Source organism: Misgurnus anguillicaudatus, chromosome 12 (genome assembly GCF_027580225.2).
Source record: "Misgurnus anguillicaudatus chromosome 12, ASM2758022v2, whole genome shotgun sequence".
Classification (NCBI taxonomy): Eukaryota; Metazoa; Chordata; class Actinopteri; order Cypriniformes; family Cobitidae; genus Misgurnus; species Misgurnus anguillicaudatus.
Genome location: NC_073348.2, coordinates 31,940,417 through 31,963,597, shown reverse-complemented (window position 1 = coordinate 31,963,597; position 23,181 = coordinate 31,940,417). Strand labels below are relative to the sequence as shown.

At 36.7% G+C, this 23,181-nt stretch overlaps 1 protein-coding gene across 4 annotated transcripts in view; it reads right to left on the bottom strand.

The window, feature by feature from the left end:
- The window catches only part of rxfp2a (relaxin family peptide receptor 2a), a 102,049-nt gene that overhangs the window by 55,690 nt on the left and 23,178 nt on the right, over positions 1 to 23,181 (bottom strand). For 3 of the 4 annotated variants that reach the window (XM_073874396.1, XM_073874397.1, XM_073874395.1), the window contains exon 4: positions 19,493 to 19,606. Coding sequence is in view for 1 of the 4 variants with exons in the window: in XM_073874394.1 (XP_073730495.1) it covers positions 3,138 to 3,180 (43 nt within the window). In the remaining 3 variants the exon portion in view is untranslated. Of the gene's footprint in view, positions 1 to 3,137; positions 3,187 to 19,492; positions 19,607 to 23,181 lie in introns of those variants that run through there. The other variant, XM_073874394.1, reaches the window with a different exon arrangement.

Below are 23,181 nucleotides of genomic sequence, written 5' to 3'. Positions count from 1 at the left end.
GACCTTAAAGGAATATTCCATTTTCTTAAAAGAAAAATTCTGCTAATTTACTCACCACCATGTCATCCAAAATGTTGATGTCTTTCTTTGTTCAGTCGAGAAGAAATTATGTTTTTTGAGGAAAACATTGCAGGATTTTTCTCATTTTAATGGACTTTAATAGACAACAACAATTAACACTTAACACGTAACAGTTTTTTTCAAAAGAGTTTCAAAGGACTAAACAATCCCAAACGAGGCATAAGGGTCTTATCTAGCAAAACGATTGTCCTTTTTGACAATAAAAATAACAAATATACACTTTTAAAGCACAACTTCTCATCTAGATCTGGTCGTGATGCGCCAGGTGACCCCACGCAATACGTCATGACATCAAGAGGTCACAGAGGACGAACACGAAACTCCGCCCCAGTGTTTACATGTGTGTTGAAAGAGGACCGTTCCTACGTTGTTGTATGTCAGTTTATTGTTTACAATGGTCCGCAAATATGCGTTTTATATGTAACACGTGATCTCCCTACGTCACTACGCATTTACGTTAGGTCGCGCTGGACCGGACCTAGACGAAAAGTTGTGGTTTAAAAGTGCATATTTTTTATTTTTCTTGTCAAAAATGACAAATCGTTTTGCTAGATAAGACTCTTATGCCTCGTTTGGGATTGTTTATAGTCCTTTGAAACACCGTTGAAAAAAACTGTTACGTGTTGAGTTAAGTGTTAATTGTTGGTGTCCATTAAGGTCCATTAAGGTTGGAAAAATCCTGCAATGTTTTCCGCAGGGAGCATGGTTTCTTCTGGACTGAGGAAAGAAAGACATCAACATTTTGGATGACATGGTGGTGAGTAAATTATCTAGATTTTTCTTTTAAGAAAATGGAATATTCCTTTAACTTATAGGGGCTTTCCTGCTTTTTCTGAATAATCATGCTTTTGTACAATTCACGATTCTGGCTGGGAATTACTCTTCCTTTTTAACTAAGTAACTTATTATGTAGCTTGCATCACATACTGTATATACTTTTTAAAAATTTCAGTTTAAAACAATATTTAATTTAAGATCAAAATTTCTAAGAGTTTGCCTTAAAATGGGTTTGAAATGCATTATGAAAACGAATGCTTGCAGTTTATACTGTTTAATTTAAGTTAATACAAAAAATACAAAAATACACGAAGTTGACTATAGAAGAAGTCGTCACACAAAGTGGCTATTTGATTTTTGAGATAATTCCCCTAGTGTTAGAGTTATGAACCATCCTGATCTCACTAATTTCATATAAATTCTGTCACGGAATTTTTTGCTAATTTTTCCGTGGCATTCTCACGTATCTCCGCACCAACTCTAACCCTAAACCGAAGCAACAATGGTTTGAAAATAGGAAAAAGCAGTTGAGTAATCCAAGCCATTATAAGTTAATTAATACACTGCCATGATGAAACCTTTGTGAAAAGAAAAGTTGGCCACCAACAGCTCAACCCATTGATTCTTTTAGTGGAAAGTCGGATACAAATAAGGATTGAATGCGGGCCAATGCTCCTTTATCATTAATGAATGGGTTGTGGACATCTTAATGATCAAATACAAAGTACCAAAATGGAGCACCCCATCTCAGTTTTATATCCTCTACTTCTGGCTCTCATTCATGCACACAGGTCGGCTGGGCCACTAGCTTGTACAAACTACACGAATTTCATCTTTTAAGAATAATGAGTTCAACACTCTCTGAAAACTTTTAACTTTAAAAAATTAAAACTTTCGCCCCAAGTCCAAAAGATTTATGCTCAGAGGATTAATTACATGTAAACTTTTGATAGAGTTAGCAAAGTGGATTCCAGCCCTTCATTTGTCATATTGATTGTCAGCGTCTAGAGACATAAAATAGCTTTTAGCATAAATTGACTGTCGCTAAATGCTCATGGGTCTATTTAGCATGACATTGACCTTTTTCACATGACAGGTTTCTACTTTTTTGCACCAAAGCTACAGTAGACTGCATGGGCTAATTCACTAAAAAATTAAACTTTTGTACACCGTCAGAAAAAATGGTCAAAATATGCACCCCAACTGTTTGAGGTGGGTAGGTATCTCAAAGGTACCAAATCTAATCATACATATTACGACCTTTTTAAAGGATATCTTATATCACTGGGGCAGTCCTCCTAGTGACAGTGTACATCATCTACTCACAATCACGTCATGTTTTTTTTATGCTTGGCATGTCTTTATTTATAATTTCAATAATTATTTATTAGTCTTTTTTATTAGAATACAACCCAAAAAAAAAAAAAAATAGGAAATGTGTATTTAAAACAGTTTAAAAGTATAAGCTGAAGTGTCAAGTAGGGTAACCTCCCTTCTACTTTAGCAATAGCAGGATCTCTTTAACCTAAATGAAATGAAATGAAATCCTCCTTTTTAATTCTAAATAAATGACTTCAGTCTCCTCAAAAAAACCTCAAGATGTGTTTAGTGCCAAAAGAGGTCACATTAAATACCGACTGATGCCTGAAGGAAGACATTTAGTTCTGAAAATTGTTTTGTTTTTAATTTTGTGTACACATTTCTCATGTAAAAGAAAGATGGGAATGATAAAAAACAAGATGTATTACATTTTGGATATGCTGTTTCAAACATCACTGAGGTTGAAACAGCTATTGTTCAGATTTAAAGTTTACTTTTTCTTTTTATCTGTTCAAACTATTTATAAGAGAATATAAAAGATTAGCTCCTCTAAAACAGCGCATGACAGACACTTAAACATGCTTGTTAAAATTGAGGATATTGCTATTTAAAATTGATATGAAATAACTACTGTACCAGATTTTATATTTCAAGCTTAAGATCAGAGCAACAAACTTCTCTTTGTGTTAAATTGATATCCTGTCTTGTTACACTAAGTTACAGACAACTACTGTACACAGGCCATTTTAAGGTTGACATCATAAATATAAATGCTGTGGCTCTGTGATGCTTTCAACATTGCTCTATATTTTTTTACAAAATGAAAGACCACCACAATGTTATTTTCTACCAGCACTATGGTGCAGTAATTACATACACTTTCAGCTTTGCACATAAAAATATGACGATTCTGTAGAGAACAGTGTTTGATTGTATCTTTTGATCCATCACTAACTTACCTTTATTCAGGTGATTTGTTTCTTCAACTTCCAACATATTCATCACATTTAGAGTCTCTCTCTCTCTCTCTCTCTCTCTCTCTCTCTCTCTCTCTCTCTCTCTCTCTCTCTGTGAACCCAAACTATAAAAGAACGAAAACAACAAAATAAAGTCACCTCAGCTTCTCTGTTGCACTTATTAACATATAAGCTGAAAGGAACTAAATTAACAGGCCACAGCATCTGTAATGGATTATCACTATGCACAATCACAAATAAATGTTATTCATGAACTAGCAGCTGGAGTGGGAGTCTCATCAGAGTCCAATAAAAAAGACAGAGATGAAAGAAGTACGGGAGAGGGAGTGATGCGGCATTGTTTGGCGACCATTCAGCGCATGTAAATCTTTATGAAAATGTCTCTCATTGTGCACACGACTGGACAATCACCCCGCCTTCGATCTTTTCATTGTTCTAAAGTGGAAACAGTTTGCTTCTTTAAATTAATTTTAATATATCACTATGACAGGATAAAACACAAGCGTGCATTTACAGGCTGACGATCTCCATCGGAGAAGCCCCTGGAAGTTCTTTTGGATGACTAGAATTGGTATCACCTTTCACCTCATTAATCACAGTGTCCGCTGGAGAAGCATCACTAAGCCTTATAGCCTAACGCAAGAATCTGGAAGTGATTATTTCCATCTACTCCCAAATGAAACTTAAAGGTATCCTTGACCAAGGACACACGCAAGCTGTATCCCTCACTGCACATTACCGGACAGGCTGCCTCCGAGAAAAAAATCCAACGGCAGAAGGTTGCAGTCTCGGAAGTCCATCCGCTGTCTACACTGAGCCAATTAACTAAGGAAGTTTTATGACCGGCAGGCTTTTACTGGCTACTTCCTATCAGCTAAATCCTTGCGTTACAGTGCAAAAGATAGAAAGCTGCACAGCTACTTTTCCCATTGAGCTGCTAGACCTAATCTGTCTTTCTCTTCGCTTGTCACAGTGTCAGTTCACTTTGTACTTTTTAAGTATCTTTCTATGAAAGTTCTGCCCAAACGGTCAGGCAGTGCACAGATCCTCAGGTGTTTTATTTTATGATATCTTAAATAATCTTAAAGCAATTTGGAGAAATAAATTGATGCCCTTTTTAAGCACAAGGCTTTAGAGGATCAATAAAACTGTCAGACGGTAGTGTGGCTAAAAACCGTGAAATAAAACCTTTAGTTGCATTTATTTTTTTCAAATGACTGAGCTGCATTGGACGTGTTATTATGTCCTTGATTCAATACTTAATTCCATTTATTAAAACGTAAAGCAAAAACTTATTTTGATTGTATACCAGTCCCTCCAGAAAAAACGTGATAATGCGATCGCATGATTCAATAGAAAATCAGCAAAAAATGCGGGGCTTGCATGATTTCATAATTCCCGCATTTTCACAGCAAAAAGTCATATACACTCACCTAAAGTATTATTAGGAACACCTGTTCAATTTCTCATTAAAGTGCCCATCTTATGACTGCTTTTTCACAAGTTAAATAGGTGTATGAGTTCCATAAAGCATGTTTCAAAGTTGTTTGCTCGAAATAGTTTGTAGGAAAAGATTGTTACCCATCTCTAGTAGTCTCTGTTTCAGTGCATTTCAGATTGTGCCGTTTTGAGCTAGTCATTACATATTTATGAGCTGCTGCTCCTTTGATAACGTAATGTGCGCGTGCATAGTGATATCGTGAGCAGTACAGACCATACTGTGTTATTATTTTATATATTATTATTATTAACGGTTTATGTTGCCAACAGACAAATCAAGCAGAAAAGTATCACTAATAAGTACACTCCAGGAGAAGAATCTCATGACACACAATGATTCCAGAGTCAATTGTGATGTAGCAGTCTCAACAATACACTCGTTTTCCCTGGACAATGCTAACATATTCCCGTTATAAAACATTTTCAAACGCATTATTTTTGCAAATTACAGAAATGAAGACCCAGCGGGGGATGTATACTGCTTGTGGACCGCATGCTAATTGCTAGAAGCTAGCGGGAGGTCCGGACCGTAAAGTTATAAGAGGCTCGGGGGTTAGCCTCGTCAGAAAAGCCGGGGCGGTAAGGCCCGGTCTCTGTTAGTTTGGCAAGAAACTTTTAGTTTGGCAAAGCACTATTACTTAGTTTTTGTAGAATTGTAAAATAAAGCAGTTAAATATTTTTTTTAACTTTCGAAACCACGCTGTAAACTATCTAGCCTGCAAAATATCTATATAGCCTACGGATTTACGGGATTAGCATCAATGTATCATCTCTATTTTGAGATACAGATGCTCTAGCATCATAAATGTAGTATTTTGTGACAGAAAATGACAACATGCAAAATATAACGTGACTTCTTACCTTTTGTGTTGATACAACGATCGCGAATCTAATCCAGTCTGTTTCAGATGTGTGAATGATCCATGAAAGTCCAATAAAATACATCCAATGACCATTTTTGTCCACAAATGCGTATAATCCATGAAATATAGATACATAGTCTGTTGTTTACATCAGATTTCGCATGAAAGTCTTATCGCCTACAATCTGATGACTATTTGCGTCGTAACACACTGTACATAAGATTACTCCGGGTTCCAATAACCACGCGTTAAAACTTTGTTTTTAAAAGTAGGCGGGAGTATAATCCATAATATTCAAATAGCGCTGTTATTTCAGTGAGACATGATAACAGCAGGGTATCAGCGAAGTGACTGACTGCTCTGTGCTCTCTCTAGCTCCCTAGTGGGTGGAGACCTGCGAGTGGGGTGGTGGGAGGAAAATTCAAGCTGAATGTGACGAAACGGCTAGTTACGGTACGTAACAACGGAGCTGAGTTTGAACTCGCGGAATCTGAGACTCAAGGCAGAGGACATTCAGAAACCTGTATCTCACTCAAAACAGCATGGATGGATTTGCATGTGGGAGCACACAAAATAACACCCCAAAACCCAGAAAAAGTGAGTTTTTCATAATATGGGCACTTTATGTAGTGTATGAAATCTGTCTCTTTGTCTTTGTAGGTACGGAGTTTGGCACATAGCCTGTTTGGTACCCCTTTCAGGTTTCAAAATGTTCTTCCACGGGATAAAGAGATCTGTGGTTCAACAGTTCAGAAACCTTCAAAATGTCAACACTCGCAAGCACAACTAGTTTTTAAAATGTGCACCTGGGTGAATTGTGCATGCAGTGTAGAGTGTTCATCAGAGGACTGTCAAACTGTAAGAATGCAAAATATATTTTGCAATGACGACATTTTCCTACAATACATTGCATGTGTGACAGTTTCAAGAGACGGCAGTTTGATTTGAGATGGACGTGACATTTGAAAATAAGGCTTTGCTTCAGAAACTATGTCCTTTTTTTCGTGCCAAGCCCAAAATTTACTCGTTCTGTCATAAATTATACCCGAAAGTGAATATTCTGATCACAAAAAAATCTGGTGTTTTCTTTAGTTAAGACTGCATTGCCAATGTTTAAAGAGATAGTTTACTCAAAAATGAAAATTCTGTCATCTTTTGCTCACCCTCAAGTTGATTTAAATCCTTGAGAGTTTCTGTTAAATACAAAAGAAGATATTTTGATAAATGATGGTAAGCACATGGTTGACAGTACCCATTGACCTCCATAGTATTTGTTTTTCCTGAGGGTGTGGATGATATCATTATTTTCATTTTTGGGTGAACTATCCCCCCTAAACAATACGTAAAAATAACCCAAACTGTGGCCAATCAATAGTCAGACACATATTGCCGTCCAATTGGCAGTATTTGGGCAAAATAAGTTGCAGTGTAAAGAAGACAGTTGTCCATTCAGTCTAGGTATGCAAGACAAGGTTATCTGCTTATGTGGCACAGGGAAAAAACAATATATGACAGCTTCAGTTTAAAAAACGGTCTTGAAATCTCTCTGCACAGGACCTTTCAACTCCACATGAGCTTTTATTAAAACAGAAGTGCCTCTGGTGAGGATCCATGTCACATCTTTCTTAAACACTCCAAATATATGCACTGAATCTTGCACATCTGCTTGAGATTCTGCAGAAGCAGCACACTCCATTAAATCCCCATCTGTCTGGCATGAGGGGATTCAGAGCTCCCAAATGCCATTCAGACTCCTGGTCCCAAGTCAACAGAACAGGAGAGGCTGCAATCTACATATGACATTAGATCAATTTAAGGCCGTGTACGCGAATGTACGTGCACGGTCGAACGCACAGACGTGCAAAGTATAGTTTATTAGACTCGTGTACACAGACGTTTAACGCATTTACAAGAAAACATATCAGAAGCACCCAGAGGGTCTTGCATCTGTTCTCTTCATATCTCAAAAGTCCCAAACTCTTTTGCCATTGGACCAGTGGCGTCTCGTGACTGCTCATCCAAAGGGCGCTTATTCAAAATAAGTGTTCGGATTGTCATTGCGTTTTCAAAATATGTGTTTGTTGCATCATGTAAACCATGTGCATCACGTGTTTTGTCAAAATGAGTGCCTGATGCACACGCGTCAAAACCGTTTATGATAAAAGAGACACTCACGTTCACAAAATACACGCAAGACACTCTCTTAACACCAAACTCTGATTACGCATATGTGAGTATCTGGCAAACGCAAGCGTCTCTTTTATCATAAACTCTTTAGACGCATCTGCAGCAGGCACTTATTTTGACAAGACACGTGATGCACACAGAATCTCTTAATGCGCAGAACACATATTTTGAAAAAAGGAACCACACACACGACATAATGTTCAATAATGATTTTAAAAATGTGTAGATAAAATTATTAGAGGAACGCATTATTGCATCAAATTTTACCTTATATGTGAGCATGTGTGATTCCGCGATTCCGCGTCCCCATGAACTCTGTCGAACTTTGGCGTTGTACCAACATGAATCAAGAAATGTACTAATATAACGTCGAGATGGTCACATTTTAAACCATAAATTTTCTACACAGAGGAGGTTAACTGCACATTACCATACTGGGGTTTGGAAATGTTGTGAGAGTTTCTTACACGTTTTAATTCCTCAGATAGCAAAATGCAACAGCAAGGAGCCCGTGAGCATGCTCAGCTGCCTGCCGGCAAAATAAAGTCATGTAAACACAATCAAAACGCGAAAATCTCCGAAAAGTGACAAAAATGCAGCACAGGATTGATAATATTGTGCATATTAAACAGATTAAAAGACAAATGATTTTGAGGTTGCATGCAAAATTTGTCTCAAAAAAAAAAAAACAAGGGGGCACGTGCCCCCTCAGTTTGAATGGGCATGGCGCCTCTGCCGGCCGCCACTGCATTGGACAATATTCTTCTGTATAGTCTTAAATACAAAATCTTACATTCAGGACACATGACTTTATAGTGCATTACAAGGTATACGTGTTTCATCACTATGTGTGGTCCCTCGGTTCAAACCCATGACCTTTTGTGCTGCTCTACCACTGAGCTATGCAGGAGCACAGACTGTATAAATAATATGTCGTAAAAGAGCAGAGCAAGAATATTTGCAATATATTTCTGCCGGCATTATCAAGAATTGCGGGGCATGCTTTCATTAGGAGAATTCGTGCATATCAGCTGTTGTATTATGGCCAGGCATACAGTATGAGGAGGAGAAGCGAGGGCCATATTCGCCACAACTTTCTATGCTCGCTCGATTTCCTTAGCCAAAAAAAGATCAATAATAACTCAAACTGGAAGAAAGGTGAGAGTGAGCTCACTGTAGGGGAAAGAAATGCTGGTTTCATACTAAAGACTCCAGTGGTCATCTTCTCAGCTTGACGGATACAGCAAGTTGAAAAGGCCTTTCAATACTGCACTTGCCATTCAAAATCCTGATAAGCAGGGACATTTGTAAAGATAGACTGCTTTTTAACAACTATAAATAGATCCAACTATGGATATGGCTTGCAAATCTTTTATAATTAGAGTTCAATGGATCTCTCCCTATCAGGAAATTACGGAAATCACTAAATATGTGGTCTTAACTGAGTTAATACTTTAAACCACATGGTAGATACAGAGATGAAGGGAAAGACAGCAGGCAGGAGACGAAGTAATGTTAATGTAATATAGATAATATATTGAATAATCTCAGTTGCATTCTCTATGGTCTAAGTCTGACTGACTTTGTCTGACTAGAAGCAGATTTAGCAGGTGTTATACCAAACACAGACAGTGGAATTTTGCTGTTTCACAACATTCTGGCGTTAATAAAAAACTTGAAATGGAAACCATTGGAGACTCATTTCAGCATTAATAGACAACGCAGCGCCAAGATAAGATTAAACCACGTTGGGAAAGTAATGTAGAATAACTAGATAATAAAAAGAATAATAAAAATAAGAATAAAAGTGAATAATAAAATAAATGAAATAATGTAATAAATCAAATAAAAAACAAATGTACATTTCTACTCTGATCTATCTTTCTCTACCCTTATAGAAAATATCTGCAACATAAAAATGAAAGGTGTGAAGTCATAATTTAACACTGTCAATGTTTCGCCGTAGGGCACTTACTAAGCTGACATTCAATTAATTATTATATGTGACCCAGTCTGTGAATATCCAGCTAAAGTCATTGCTTTGTGATTTACTGTTTTGTTTATAAAATCTTTCTATTTAATGTAAAGAACATGGTGTGAAAATATAACCTTGATGTCTTTAATATTGATGTCTTTTGTAAGGTCATGTGAAATCAAACTTTAATGCATTCTTTAATAAATAGATTATGAAACTTAAGCATGGATTTCACAGACAGGGTCACATATTTGGTATCAGCCTATCAAAAAATTGATAATTTTATTCATTTATAAATATTTAAATATGTTCATTTACACAAACAATGAATTTTCAAATAATTTAATTGCAAATACTATGCTAATCATCCTGTAATTATTAATAAAATAATCTTAAATTTAGCTCTTGGGACTTAAGCTCCAACACACTTGACCTATGGCAAAGATACAGTCTTTAGAATTACCCTAAATCTACTTTGTTTTTAATTAAGACTGGAGTTAAACTCATATGGGACAGTGGTCCTCCAGGGGAAGAATTGAAAAAGTTAATGTCCTGCTTAATGTTTGGAATCAATGAAAGACCACATTTCTGCACAAGCCGTCCCTGTGCCCAAGTCAGTCATTGACAGTAAAGTGCTTTTCCTGAACCCTATTACAGTTACTCAGTTTTTCGTCTATTGCATTGCAGATTATATCTATTGCGCCGAATGACCAGAACTCCAAACGGCAACAATAAACCATCTCATCGCATTTACTAAAGCACTCAGCCAGAATGATGCTGGCACCGAATGTGCACAGTACTGATTCATTGTCGCCGGTTCGTTCAAGTTGGAGTGAATGCAGAACAAGGGCTAACAATCCATTTCAATAAAAAATTCCATTAAAGACTCATTCCAATAATGAGATTTTCACCTTGTCTTACTGAACCTTTAATAGCACGTCATATAAACCTGTTTATTATTAGGTCTTAATGAAGTGTATGGCTGGCAATAGTCCTGCTGCACAAAGCCAGTGAATGCTAACTCGCTTAGGTTTTCTCAATTATGTATTTTTATTTATTTATAGAGCGCTTTTTACAATTATTCATCATTCCAAAGCAGCTTCACATGAAATCACAGAAAAGCAAAGAAACACGCCAGTTTTTAAATATAGTTTAGGATGGAGTATTTAAATGGAGTTATTCCAATGTATTTCTTATTTAAATAATTTAATAAATTGTACTCCATTGCAAATTATATTATGAACAGTCTAGGATTGAGTACATAAAGTTATTCAGTTTTATTAGCAATAGAATAATGCAATAAGTAATGCTTCAATTCCAAACTAAATACTAGTATTAACTAGAATAAGCTAATGGCCCAATAAGCAAGCCAACATGGCAACAGCAGTCAAGGGGTGAAAAAACTCCTTTAGGAAGACATGAAAAGACCTTGTAAGAAAACATTATACTTTCACATAGGACCTATACGGCGTAGCCTATGCCTCCGTTTTCATTCATACAGATGGGACTGTCACATATTTGAGTTGTTTCCCAGGACAAGTGATGGACTAACTCTATGCGTTTTTCATTAGTTTAAGGGGTCACACACTGGGCGAGAAACGTTTCGCCATGTATCTAAAAATCAAACACATAATTTACAATGAATTACACACTGGCGGCGTCTGACGGCAGCTGTCCGCTGTAACTCTGGATGCTGCTCAAATCCCTGCCGCGCCACAAAGAGCAAATCACTTAGTTTAACATTAAATAACATCATATTTGTCAAAAATCGTTAACCAACAACATCTGGAAGTAGACTCTGTCTGACTAAGCTTGCGTTATTGAAAGTGCATGTCCAGTGTGCAATACCTGCGAGTTGTCCTACATGCGACGCAACACGACGCAACGCTTCCCATCTGGTATGTGACCCACTTTAGTCTCTTCCCGTGTTCTGCATGCCGGTTGTTCAGCCAGCATACATTCATTACCTAACAAAATGTAAGTTCTTTTGTATTTATGTATTAATATGATGTGAGGTCCAGTACGAGCGTGACACTAAAACATCTAGTAGTTACTAGAAGGGCTACTTTTTAGTACTCTTAAAGCCCCCATAACCTAAGAAATGCACTTTTAAATGTGTTTCTATTAGAAAATGAGTCGCCAGTGTGTAGAAACATTCTGTTATTATACAAATCCATCTTTTCTTCTTTGTGTAATCTTCTTTAAACTTCAACAGTCACACAAAACAGGCTGTTGGGGATTCCCTATCAATGTGATGTCACATTGATTATGCCCCACCCATGACCGCTCACAGACTCTGCCTTATGAGCGCGTAGTTCAACCTTCTGCCAGAGACACATGTTTCACATGTGTAAGGGCTCCCTAATTTGCATACAGGGATGGAAACAGAAGCTTTCTTTGCATTTAAAGGGACATTCCACTTTTTTTGAAAATATACTCATTTTCCAGCTAAATCGGGATTCTTACCATTTTGAAATCCATTCAGCCGAACTCCGGGTTTGGCGCTACCACTTTTGGCATGGCTTGGCATAGTTCATTGAGTCTGATTGGACCATTGGCGTCGCGCTAAGGGATGGCCAAAGAGTTTCAATATTTTTCCTATTTAAAACTTGACTCTTCTGTAGTTATATCGTGTACTAAGACCGACAGACAATTAAAAGTTGCGATTTTCTAGGCAGATATGGCTAGGAACTATACTTTCATTCTGGCATAAAAATCAAGGACTTTGCTGCTGTAACATGGCTGCAGCAGGCGTAGTGATATTACATAGTGCCCGAAAATGGTCCCCTCCCATTAAAAGTAACCAAGGGGACTATTTTTGGGCAGTGTGTAATATCAATACACCTGCTGCTCTTAGTACAAGATGTCACTACTAAAGAGTCAAGTTTTAAAAAGGAAGAATATTGAAACTTTGGTTATTTTTTAGAGCGATGCTAATGGTCTAATCAGATTCAATGGATTGTGCTAAGCTATGCTAAAAGTGCTAGCACCAGATCCGGAGATCGACTGAATGGATTCCAAAATGGTAAGAATGAAATGTTTAACTCTAGGGGAGCTGGAAAATGAGTATTTATTTTATTTTTTTAAAGTGGAATGTCCCTTTAAGTACTCCTTTTATTTAAGTAAAAAGTGTAGTCAGTGACTTTTACAGTACCAGAGTAATTTTAAACACGAGTAACTACTTCCACTTAACTAAAGGATGTGTTTACTTTTGCCATCTCTGCAGATTTATTACTGGAAGTTGTAGTAAAGTGTTACAGAGAAAATCGCACTTCTTTAGTGATTGGACAGCCTCAGCGACTCCTAAATTCCTCACCCAGACACCAAGTCAACAGTCCTAGCCACCCCTCTCACCCAAACTACTAGCCAATCTAGAGCTGAAAAGCCTGCATTAATGCATTTTAAATGAAAGCCAAGTTTAGGTCTGGCTACTGAAATGTGCCACAGTTCCGCCCGAGGATCTGAACTGCCCCGCCGGTACCTGCCAATGTAATTAAAACCTAATCTGAAAACAATGCCTAGCAAATCAGTCAGCCTGGAGAAAAAGGTTGAATCAATATGAATACACATGCAGGATGATTTTACATACATATAAGAGAAATTGATGTATGGTTATTCTACCAATCGCAGCCACTGCATTTTCAAGAAAGCTTAAAAGCAAGCCAAGAGACCTAAAAAAAGCGTGCCAGGAGATTATTTAAAGTGGCACATTCGACCATAAAATCCCCTGTAAGCCGGTGCTTGTCAGTCTACGGCAGTATAGCACTGAAGGGTTCGTATTCGAGTCACACTTTCCTTCTCCAGAAAGAATCACGATCATTACTCTAAGTGCAGGGAGTGTCCCACGTGCCTTAAAGGCCATGCTGGAGGATATCACTTTTTTAAACCTCATTTACACCTCCACTGTTTGGTGCCGATGCTACTGAGAGTCTTGAGAAAAAAAATTCACCTAGACATGTGCACACAATAATGCAACCCCTAATGTGATAAAAATGAATCACAAAATCACTTTAAATAGCATGGCGATGAGCTGTATATCACTACGTCGGAAGAATATAACCATGAAGCAAAAGTGAATGACTACTTTGATGTCCGACCTGTAAAATACAAGATGAAATTCCAACCACATGCAAAGCCGAAGATCGAGAAGAGATTGTGGACATCTCTAAAGCAGAATTCACACAAGTATGTTGAGCCATTAGAATAAAGTTTAGAGTAACTGGCAGTGGTGGCATGTGACCTCTTTTTTCGAGGGTGCTCGATGCGAAGTTCATCACAACATGTATGTAGCCCGTCATGTGTGTGGTTCCTTATTCCAAAATATGTGTTCGGCGTGTCGAGTGATCCTATGTGCATCACGTGTCTTGTCAAAATAAGTCCCTGCTGCAGACGCATCTAAAGGGTTTATGATAAAAGAGACGCTCCCGTTTGCCAGATACTCACAGAATCTCATGCGTAATGAGTTTACTGTTAAGGGAGTGTCTTGCGTGTATTTTGTGAACGTGAGCGTCTCTTTTATCATAAACGGTTTTGACGCGTGTGCAGCATGCGTGACACTCCGAACACTTATTTTAAATTTGCGCCCCTCGGAAGAGCAGTCACATGCCACCACTGGTCTGTCTGCATATTCCCCTAAACTCACCAATTTAGATAGATTTATCTTTGTTTGAAATGTTAAATTTGTTCCCTCTGATCTTACGGTTAACAAGCAGCTTTCAAGAGCAAACCAAATCTCTTTAAAACGCAGGACCACTTAGATTTAAAGATAGTACAAACCTATTTGTCTCAGATGTTCCCAAAAAACTTTAATCACGTGAGAAAGGCCATGTCTTTCATAGTAATTTTGTATTGCCATTGGCAAGTCGAAAGAAACGGTTGACATATGAATATAATACTAACTGATAGGCATCGTTTCATTGGTCACGGAGCATTGTTCATTCTTTGAAATTACTCCTTACAAAAGTTTCCATTTTAAATGTATTAGCCGAAGAAACACCCCCCAAAGGATTGCAAAACATTTGCATGTGCTCCGCTACAGCCCAATCCAATTACGTTTAACCAGGCACGCATGGACATTTAGTGAATTTGAAAAAACTTGTACGCAAATTCAAATGCAACAACATGAAAAGTTTTGCTTCTGAATTGATTTAATAAAAAAGTTGAAATGACCGAATCCAAAAGCATATTCACTTATGTTATATTTATTTTTATTTGATCCCCAAAGATCCATTTGTATAATCTCAGCAGGAGATACTAGTTTTAATAAATATTGCCGTCACAGATCATGACTGAACAGAAAACAATTCAGGGATTTCAAAAACTCTACTAAACAGAAAATAGGTTTGAGGCCAGCATGGGAAATGCTACTAAATACATTTGCATGATACCGCAGATGAGTATCGTTGTGTTCAGGGACATTTTGACTTTCAAAATATGCAACAACGGCAAGCTTCGGCAAATATGTGTGGTAAATAAGGGTGCTTCTAAAGTAGTCCGCTGTTGCCAAACCAATGTTGTCAAAAGCTGCCAAGGTATCAGAGTAAAATCTGCTGTATCTTGGGGGTGGAAAAGAACCTCACTATAGCAAATGTGGCTCTCTGAATATTTAAGGTCCTGGGGATATGCTGAATAAATCATCGAATAGGATGAATAACAGACAGATTACGGAGCGAATCGAATGTAATCCTTGGTGATAACATTCAGGGCAGAATACGCTTTTAGCATCTTTTAAGACAAAAATCTTCTCACAAACTCGGGATCCTGTCTGTGCAGCCTGGAAAATCACAGTAACAGAGGAGAATACATAATGTCTCAGCACATTTCTAAACCGAAAGATGAAGTAATAATAGTGCCCTGAGGGACTTAAAGCACATAACTGAGTTTTCTTGATATTCCCTTGAATTGCTACAGGGTTTTAAAATGTATTAATTGAATTGCTGCCATTTCTTTGCTGTTTTACTATTGCTGTTGTTTTATTGCTTTGTCCTGCTACTGTCAAGTAAAACAAATGAAGCTATCCTTTATGTACAACACACATTTAATTATTTAGCAGGTGCCTTTTATCCAAAGTAACTTACGAAGAACATCACAAGCAATTTATTATAAATGAAACAATAATATTAGCAGTACCACAGCCATTGCACTGTTGGTTCCCCTTTTTATACAGTACGTGGCCTGTGTACATATATAGTGTACAAAATACAAGTAAATACATGTACCTAATATGGGATAGTATTTATTTCAGCATGATTAATGCCATTCCAGTATGTATAGCTGTATTTATGGCTACAACCAGTGAATCTACGCAGGTTGATCTATATACATGTTGGGGTAATCAGAGTACACAATATGTACATAATCAGTATTGGGAAAAGTTACTTTTAAAAGTAATGCGTTACAATAATAAGTTACTCCCAAAAAAGTAACTAATTGTGTTACTTAGTTACTTTTCATGGAAAGTAATACTTACGTTACTTTTTAGTTACTTTTGCGTTACTTTTTCTTGGCCGAGGCTTGATCTCTTTCAGGCCTTGCAGGTTTTTTTATGACTGAAAAGTTCTGCATTCAGAAATTGCATATTTCATCACAAAGTAAATGTCGAGCCCTGGCCTGCCATCTAAGTTTCTGACTCAAACTGTTCCCACACAGGCGTGTACGCCTAGAGTGCATAGTGTGATTTCGTTTAGTTTAATTCAGTCCTTTTTTTTTTTAAATTGAGCTAATTAAACTTAAAAAGTAACTTGCATTACTTTTTTGAAAAAAGTAACTCAAATATTAATGTGTACATTTAAAAAGTAATGCGTTGTTTTACTCGTTAATTCAGAAAAGTAACATTATTAAGTAATGCATGTTACTTGTAATGCGTTACCCCCAACACTGTACATAATAGGTCCTTAGGTTATACTATTGTGCCACAAATGGTGCAACATTTCAATGTTTTGTATACGGTACCCACATAAAGTACAAAACTGAACCTTTTCAGTCACTGAGGTGGTTAATTTCTGTACCTTATGTGTATTTCAACTAGGGCTGTCAAAAGATTAATCGCGATTAATCACATATAAAATAAAAGTTTGTGTTTGCATAATATATTTGCGTGTGTATTGTGTGTAAATTATGTATATATAAACAAACACATAAATATAAGAAATTTAAGAAACTATCTGCTAGTTGCATTTCCTCTGAACACACTGTAAAAAAACGCGGTCTCAGCAGACAGCCCAGGCTGCGCAAACTGCAACAAAAACAGAGTGGTCAAACCTACCACCACGAAACATAAAGTGTTCCAGCCGATAAATGACAAGAAGGATTTCGGAGGAGGGGTTGGGCGCGTTCATGACTCGTTCAGAAAGCACGGAAGGCAGGGGGAGGGGATGAGTTAGCTACGCTCCGTTTAGTTTGACAACACTTCGAAAGTCAACAGGAAGGGACGTCACACAGATTTGCTTAAAGCGCCTTTAAATACATACATGCAAGTGCACACACATATATTATGCAAACACAAACTTTTATTTTGTATGTTATTAATCGCAATTCATCACAAGTCATTGCAAGTCACCTTTAAGGGTACAATATTATACCCTAAATACCTATTGTGTACCATAAGGAACACTTTGTAGGCCTACCAGTTAAATATTAGGGGTACAAAACATTTAACTGTACTTTTAAAGGTGCACAATAGATCCTTAAGGTACAGTAATGTACTGAAAAAGATACAACATTGTATTATGTTTAGAATACCTATAAAGGTACAAAGCGGAATCTTAGGGTACCACCCCAGCAACGGAAAAGGAACAGTTTTGTAACTTTCTTTTTGACAGTGTACACCAGGAATGGGGAACCCTGGTCCTGGAGGGCCAATGTCCTGCAGAGTTTAGTTCCAACCCTAATTAAACACACCTGAAAAATCTAATGAAAATTCTGAGGATTACTTGAAAATAAAATTCAGGTGTTTTTGATTAGGGTTGGAACTAAACTCTGCAGGACATTGGCCCTCCAGGACCGAGGGTTCCCCACTCCCCACTGGTGTACACAGAAAGACCTCCTGACCCAGTCAGGACTCGAACCGAGAAACATTGAGGTTTAGGGCTTAGTTAGTACACAATAGCACTTTAACCAGGTTTTTTGGACATGCATCATAGTAAATAGCATAGATCTGCACAATCACTGTACAACAACACCTACAGGGCATTTTTTGTATTATGATATGAAAGCACTCCATTGCTTCTGCTTTCAAGAGCCCTTGACATTACTAAAAAAAATGTTATTTTGTAACAAACGTGTGAACAAATGTTTATTTTATGAAGATAAAGAATGGAGCAATAATAAAAGCAGTAATGTCTCTGCGGTCATCCCAAATGACAGAGATCAACAAACACCTGATTGTAAAAACACTTCTTCAACTTTGAAATCATTTGTGTATCATTACGCCCTAAAGTTTCATAGTTACAGGCAATGGAAACGAGGACCCACAGCATAACGCCACAAAATAAAATACCAAGATGTGTTATATGTCATGTGCATGTCTCAGTTCTTTGCAATGCATCAAATGTGCCCAGTCGGCAAACCATGAATGGAATATCGTGTCCTTGGACGGCTCGTATTTTAACATTAGAAAAAATGACACCTCCAGTGAGGTAAAATGGTACCCAGCTGCTCCTGTATATTTACTGCCTGCAATGTCAGAATGCCTTATGGCATTGAATCACAGAGCATTGATCTGTACCACATTCACAGACAGCTTAACAGCCTCATGAATCTAATATTTAATAGGTGATGTATAAGTATATCATTTTTCTTTAGCATATTAGACAAGATAAAATAATTTATTGGTTTACTGTAGTACAATTTTAGAGTAACCTGCTTTTATTTAGATCACTAAGGTCAATCTACAGGCTACAATAAATAAATCTAGAGAGTTTATTCAACTTTGTTTAAAGGGGACAAGTCATAAAAATCTGACTTTTTTTGTTTAAGTGCTATGATTGGGTCCCCAGTGCTTCTATCAACCTAGAAAGCGTGAAAATGAACAATACTTATATTACTTAGTTTTGGTAAACCATTCTCTGCAAGCATGTGAAGAAATAGCTCATTGAAATTTTGCTCCCCTTGTGATGTCAGAAGGGGATAATACCGCCCTTAACCTGCAATATCCAACCACGGCACTGCTATTTAGTGCAGAGATCAGCTCATTTGCATTTTAAAGGACACACAAAAAACGGCACATTTTTGCTCACACCTACAAAGTGGCAATTTTAACATGTTATAATAAATGATCTATATGGTGTTTTGAACTAAAACTTCACATACGCACTATGGGGACACCAAAGATTCATTTGACATCTTAAAAAAAGTCTTGTGAAATGCCCCCTTTAAATAATCTTGAACTAAAATTTGTGCTCACAGCAGCAACAAAAGTCAACATCGCAACCCGTTTACTATTATAATGTGATGTATTTGTAGATAAAACAAAAAATTGAAAAAGATTTCAAGTAAGGCGGGACTTAAATTTATTTATAATTATTTATAAAAAATGTATTCTTTATTTTTGTCTGTGAGAAGTTAATAAAGGAATGTTCAATTGAAGAAAAAACTATATTTAAATTATATTTAAAAGGTAAAGCAAGATATCCAATGAATTGTTTCCAATAAAAAATCCATGTAGAGAAAGTAAACAGTAAATATGATTTCATGTCAAATTAAAAAAATAATTTCAATTCCTAATTTGTATTTATAAACTTTCAAAACATCTAAAAAACATGTAAAGTTCCTTTCTGGACTTTGTAACTAAGTGTGTTTCTTTCTAAGCTTACTGTGTCTGTTAGCTAGCGCTGGAAGACGGCCACAGGGTTGATGTTCCAGTGTTTGTGAAAGGAGATTGGGTTCTGTCGGGTCAGGAGCTCTTTCACATAATCATCTGGACAGGCCTTTGGTCAGAAAAGAGTGCAAATGATTCACACAGCTCTGTATACATATGGGGGTTCATGCAAAAAACTGTCCATGTGAACCGACAATACAATAATTTTATTTTTTAAATGCCTAAACACAAAAAATAGTACTTTAAACACAAATCAACTTAAATGCTTGTGAATGAGTGCATTGAAATTAATCTTGGACAACACAATGTGTATATGAAAACTATATTCTAATTGTGCAGCTACCATTGGCACTTTCCCAGGTTTGGCCATGCTGCTGAATAATGTAATAAGTTATGTTAGATTGATTAAGTCACATCAGAAGATAGGGCAATTTGAAAATTAAACCAAAGCAAAAATTTAGATTTGGTGAGAAAGTTTGTAGATGATGCGTACAAATGACACGCAGTGTGATTATCGTGCAATAGATACGCCAAATTCCAATTTTGCGTGCATATGATACGCCAGTCCTTCCCATTCACTTATATGGCGAATCGTTTCGTGTCATTTTATTTATTGTTTTCTAATTTGTTTTCTGTTTTTTAAACCATTTTTAACCAGTTTGGGGTTCGATTTCAGATTTGTTTAAGCAGGTTATTTAATATACAGGTTTTTCCATGTTTTTGTCTATATTTAAGCCATGGTCGCTTGGAGTTGGGGTTAGAGATGGGGTTTGGGTTAGGATGACATTTTTATACAACAAAAAGTTGTTCTAACCTTAAACCCAAGCGACAATGGTAAAAAAACAGAAAACAATAAATAAAACGACACAAACGATTCGCCATATAAGTGAATGGGAAGGACTGGCGTATCATATGCACGCAAAATCGGAATTTGGTGTATCTATTGCACGATAATCACACTGCGTGTCATTTGTACGCTTTTTGGTGAGAATGGGTTGGTAGATCAGACACAAAGGCAACAAAGTGATATTTATATATCAAAAATGAAACAAAAAGCTTTAGGGTATTAAAAAGCTTTAGAGAATTCTTCTCATTCCTTATTATTCACAGTTTCAGTTGTTACCTTCAAAAACACGTTTTAGACATTTACATTAATGCATTTGGCAAGTGCTTTTATCAAAAGCGACTCAGACAGCAAGACAACCTCGGGTATGTAAAAATCTGCATAAGTGCCAACTGCTGTTAAAATATTAAATACTAAAATATGAATATCAGGTGTGGATGCACATAAACAGTATGCAAACATTATGTGTAAATATACAGTACTGTGCAAAAGTCTTATAGGCCACCACCACCACCAGCTTTGTTGTTTTAGCAAAGTTTTAATTTCCATCTATATTTATTTTTCCATCTATATTTATTATAAATATACAAACAGAAAATACAGGAAAAATGTACACAAAATTAAAATTTTCAGAACTAAATGTCTTCTTAAAGGAATATTCCATTTTCTTAAAAGAAAAATCCAGATAATTTACTCACCACCATGTCATCCAAAATGTTGATGTCTTTCTTTGTTCAGTTGAGAAGAAATTATGTTTTTGGAGGAAAACATTGCAGGATTTTTCTCATTTTAGTGGACTTTAATAGACACCAACAATTAACACTTAACTCAACACGTAACAGTTTTTTTCAACGGAGTTTCAAAGGACTATAAACGATCCCAAACGAGGCATAAGGGTCTTATCTAGCAAAACGATTGTCATTTTTGACAAGAAAAATAAAAAATATGCTCTTTTAAAGCAACACTTAAGAACTCTGGCTCTTTGCTCCCCCTACAGGTTAGAAGCGTAATTGTTCATTACCACTGTCGTAAATACTGCAGCATAGCTGGCTCTGATTGGATTGTAGGTCTGCCGTAAAGCAAGTTTTTGTAGTTTTCACTCGAACTACAGGACCACTACCCGACGGTTGGAAACTTCTTTAGTGCGGTTTTGGCCGATTGAGGGCTGCAAAGCGAATGTGAAAGTGCCATTCACCCTGTTTTGTGTGGATGAACCACTGAAATTTTTTTGGAAACGTTATTTTAAGGTAAAAAAACCTCTTTGGTGTTGCTTTAAACCACAACCCCTCGTCTAGGTCCGGTCCAGCGCGACCTAACGTAAATGCGTAGTGACGTAGGGAGGTCACGTGTTACATATATAAAACGCACATTTGCGGACCATTGTAAACAATAAACTGACACAAAGACATTAATTAGTATCAGTTGACATACAACAACGTAGGAACGGTCCTTTTTCAACACACTTGTAAACACTGGGGCGGAGTTTCACGTTCGTCTTCTGTGACCTCTTGACGTATTGCGTGGGGTCGCGCTGGCACATCACGACCGGATCTAGACGGGAAGTTGTGCTTTAAAAATGTATATTTGTTATTTTTCTTGTCAAAAATGACAATCGTTTTGCTAGATAAGACCCTTATGCCTCGTTTGGGATTGTTTATAGTCTTTTGAAACTCAGTTGAAAAAAACTGTTACGTGTTAAGTGTTAATTGTTGGTGTCTATTAAAGTCCATTAAAATGAGAAAAATCCTGCAATGTTTTCCTCAAAAAACATAATTTCTTCTTGACTGAAAAAAGAAAGACATCAACATTTTGGATGACATGGTGGTGAGTAAATTATCTGGATTTTTTTTTTTAAGAAAATGGAATATTCCTTTAAGGCATCAGTCAGTATTAAGTGTGACCTCTCTTGGCACAAAACACATCTTGAGCGTTTTTGAGGAGCGTGAAGTCCTGAAGTCATTCGACTAGAATTAGAAGTTAGGATTTTATTTTATTTAGGTTTAAGAGATCCTGCAGCTGCCTGCTATTGCTTAAGTGGAATGGGAGTTTACCCTAAATACTTGACATTTCAGCTTATACTTTTATACTGTTTTTAATACTACATACACATTTCCTGTATTTCCTGGTTATATTCTAATAAAGAGACTGAGAAATAATTATATATGATCACTATACAATTGCAAAAATAAATCTAATGGTAGCATGGTGGCCTAAGACTTGGGTGGGTGTTGAAGTGTAATGTTGAGTTTTTATTGGTATTTTTAATGCAAATTTGTTTTGCTGTCTTGCCTGCTTGGTGCCCTTGTCTATGGTGAAGATACATTTTCACTAACCTTCCCTAACCCTTTATTTCAAAAAGAGGTTAGCATGTTTGTTGGATCGAACGCTTTCTGTCTAAATGGTTATTTAAAGCACCATTAACATCTGAAGAACCTTTATGTTTCAACCTTTGACTAAATCGTTCTTTGTAGAACCAAAAAAGGTTTATAGCATCGCTGTAAAAACCTTTTAGCACCTTAATGTACATACATATTATTTTCCAATGCACTGTTCTAATCTCCTCACCCTTGGAATTTATTACACTGCATTTAAAGTCATCTCATCTCATTCTCATTCAAGTCCACAACAGCAGCAGACAAAAGGATGATGAGAACACCGAAAAACAAGCCTGTAAGCTTTTTGAACGTGAGTGCTTCCTTCTGTCTCGGTTTTGATTTATGATTTTATAATTCAGGTCTGACACATTTTAAATGGACCTTAAGGAAAAGAAATAAATAATACAAATAGAGCATTACATGACCCCTTAGGAGCCATAAAACATTTGCAAAATGGGTATTTGT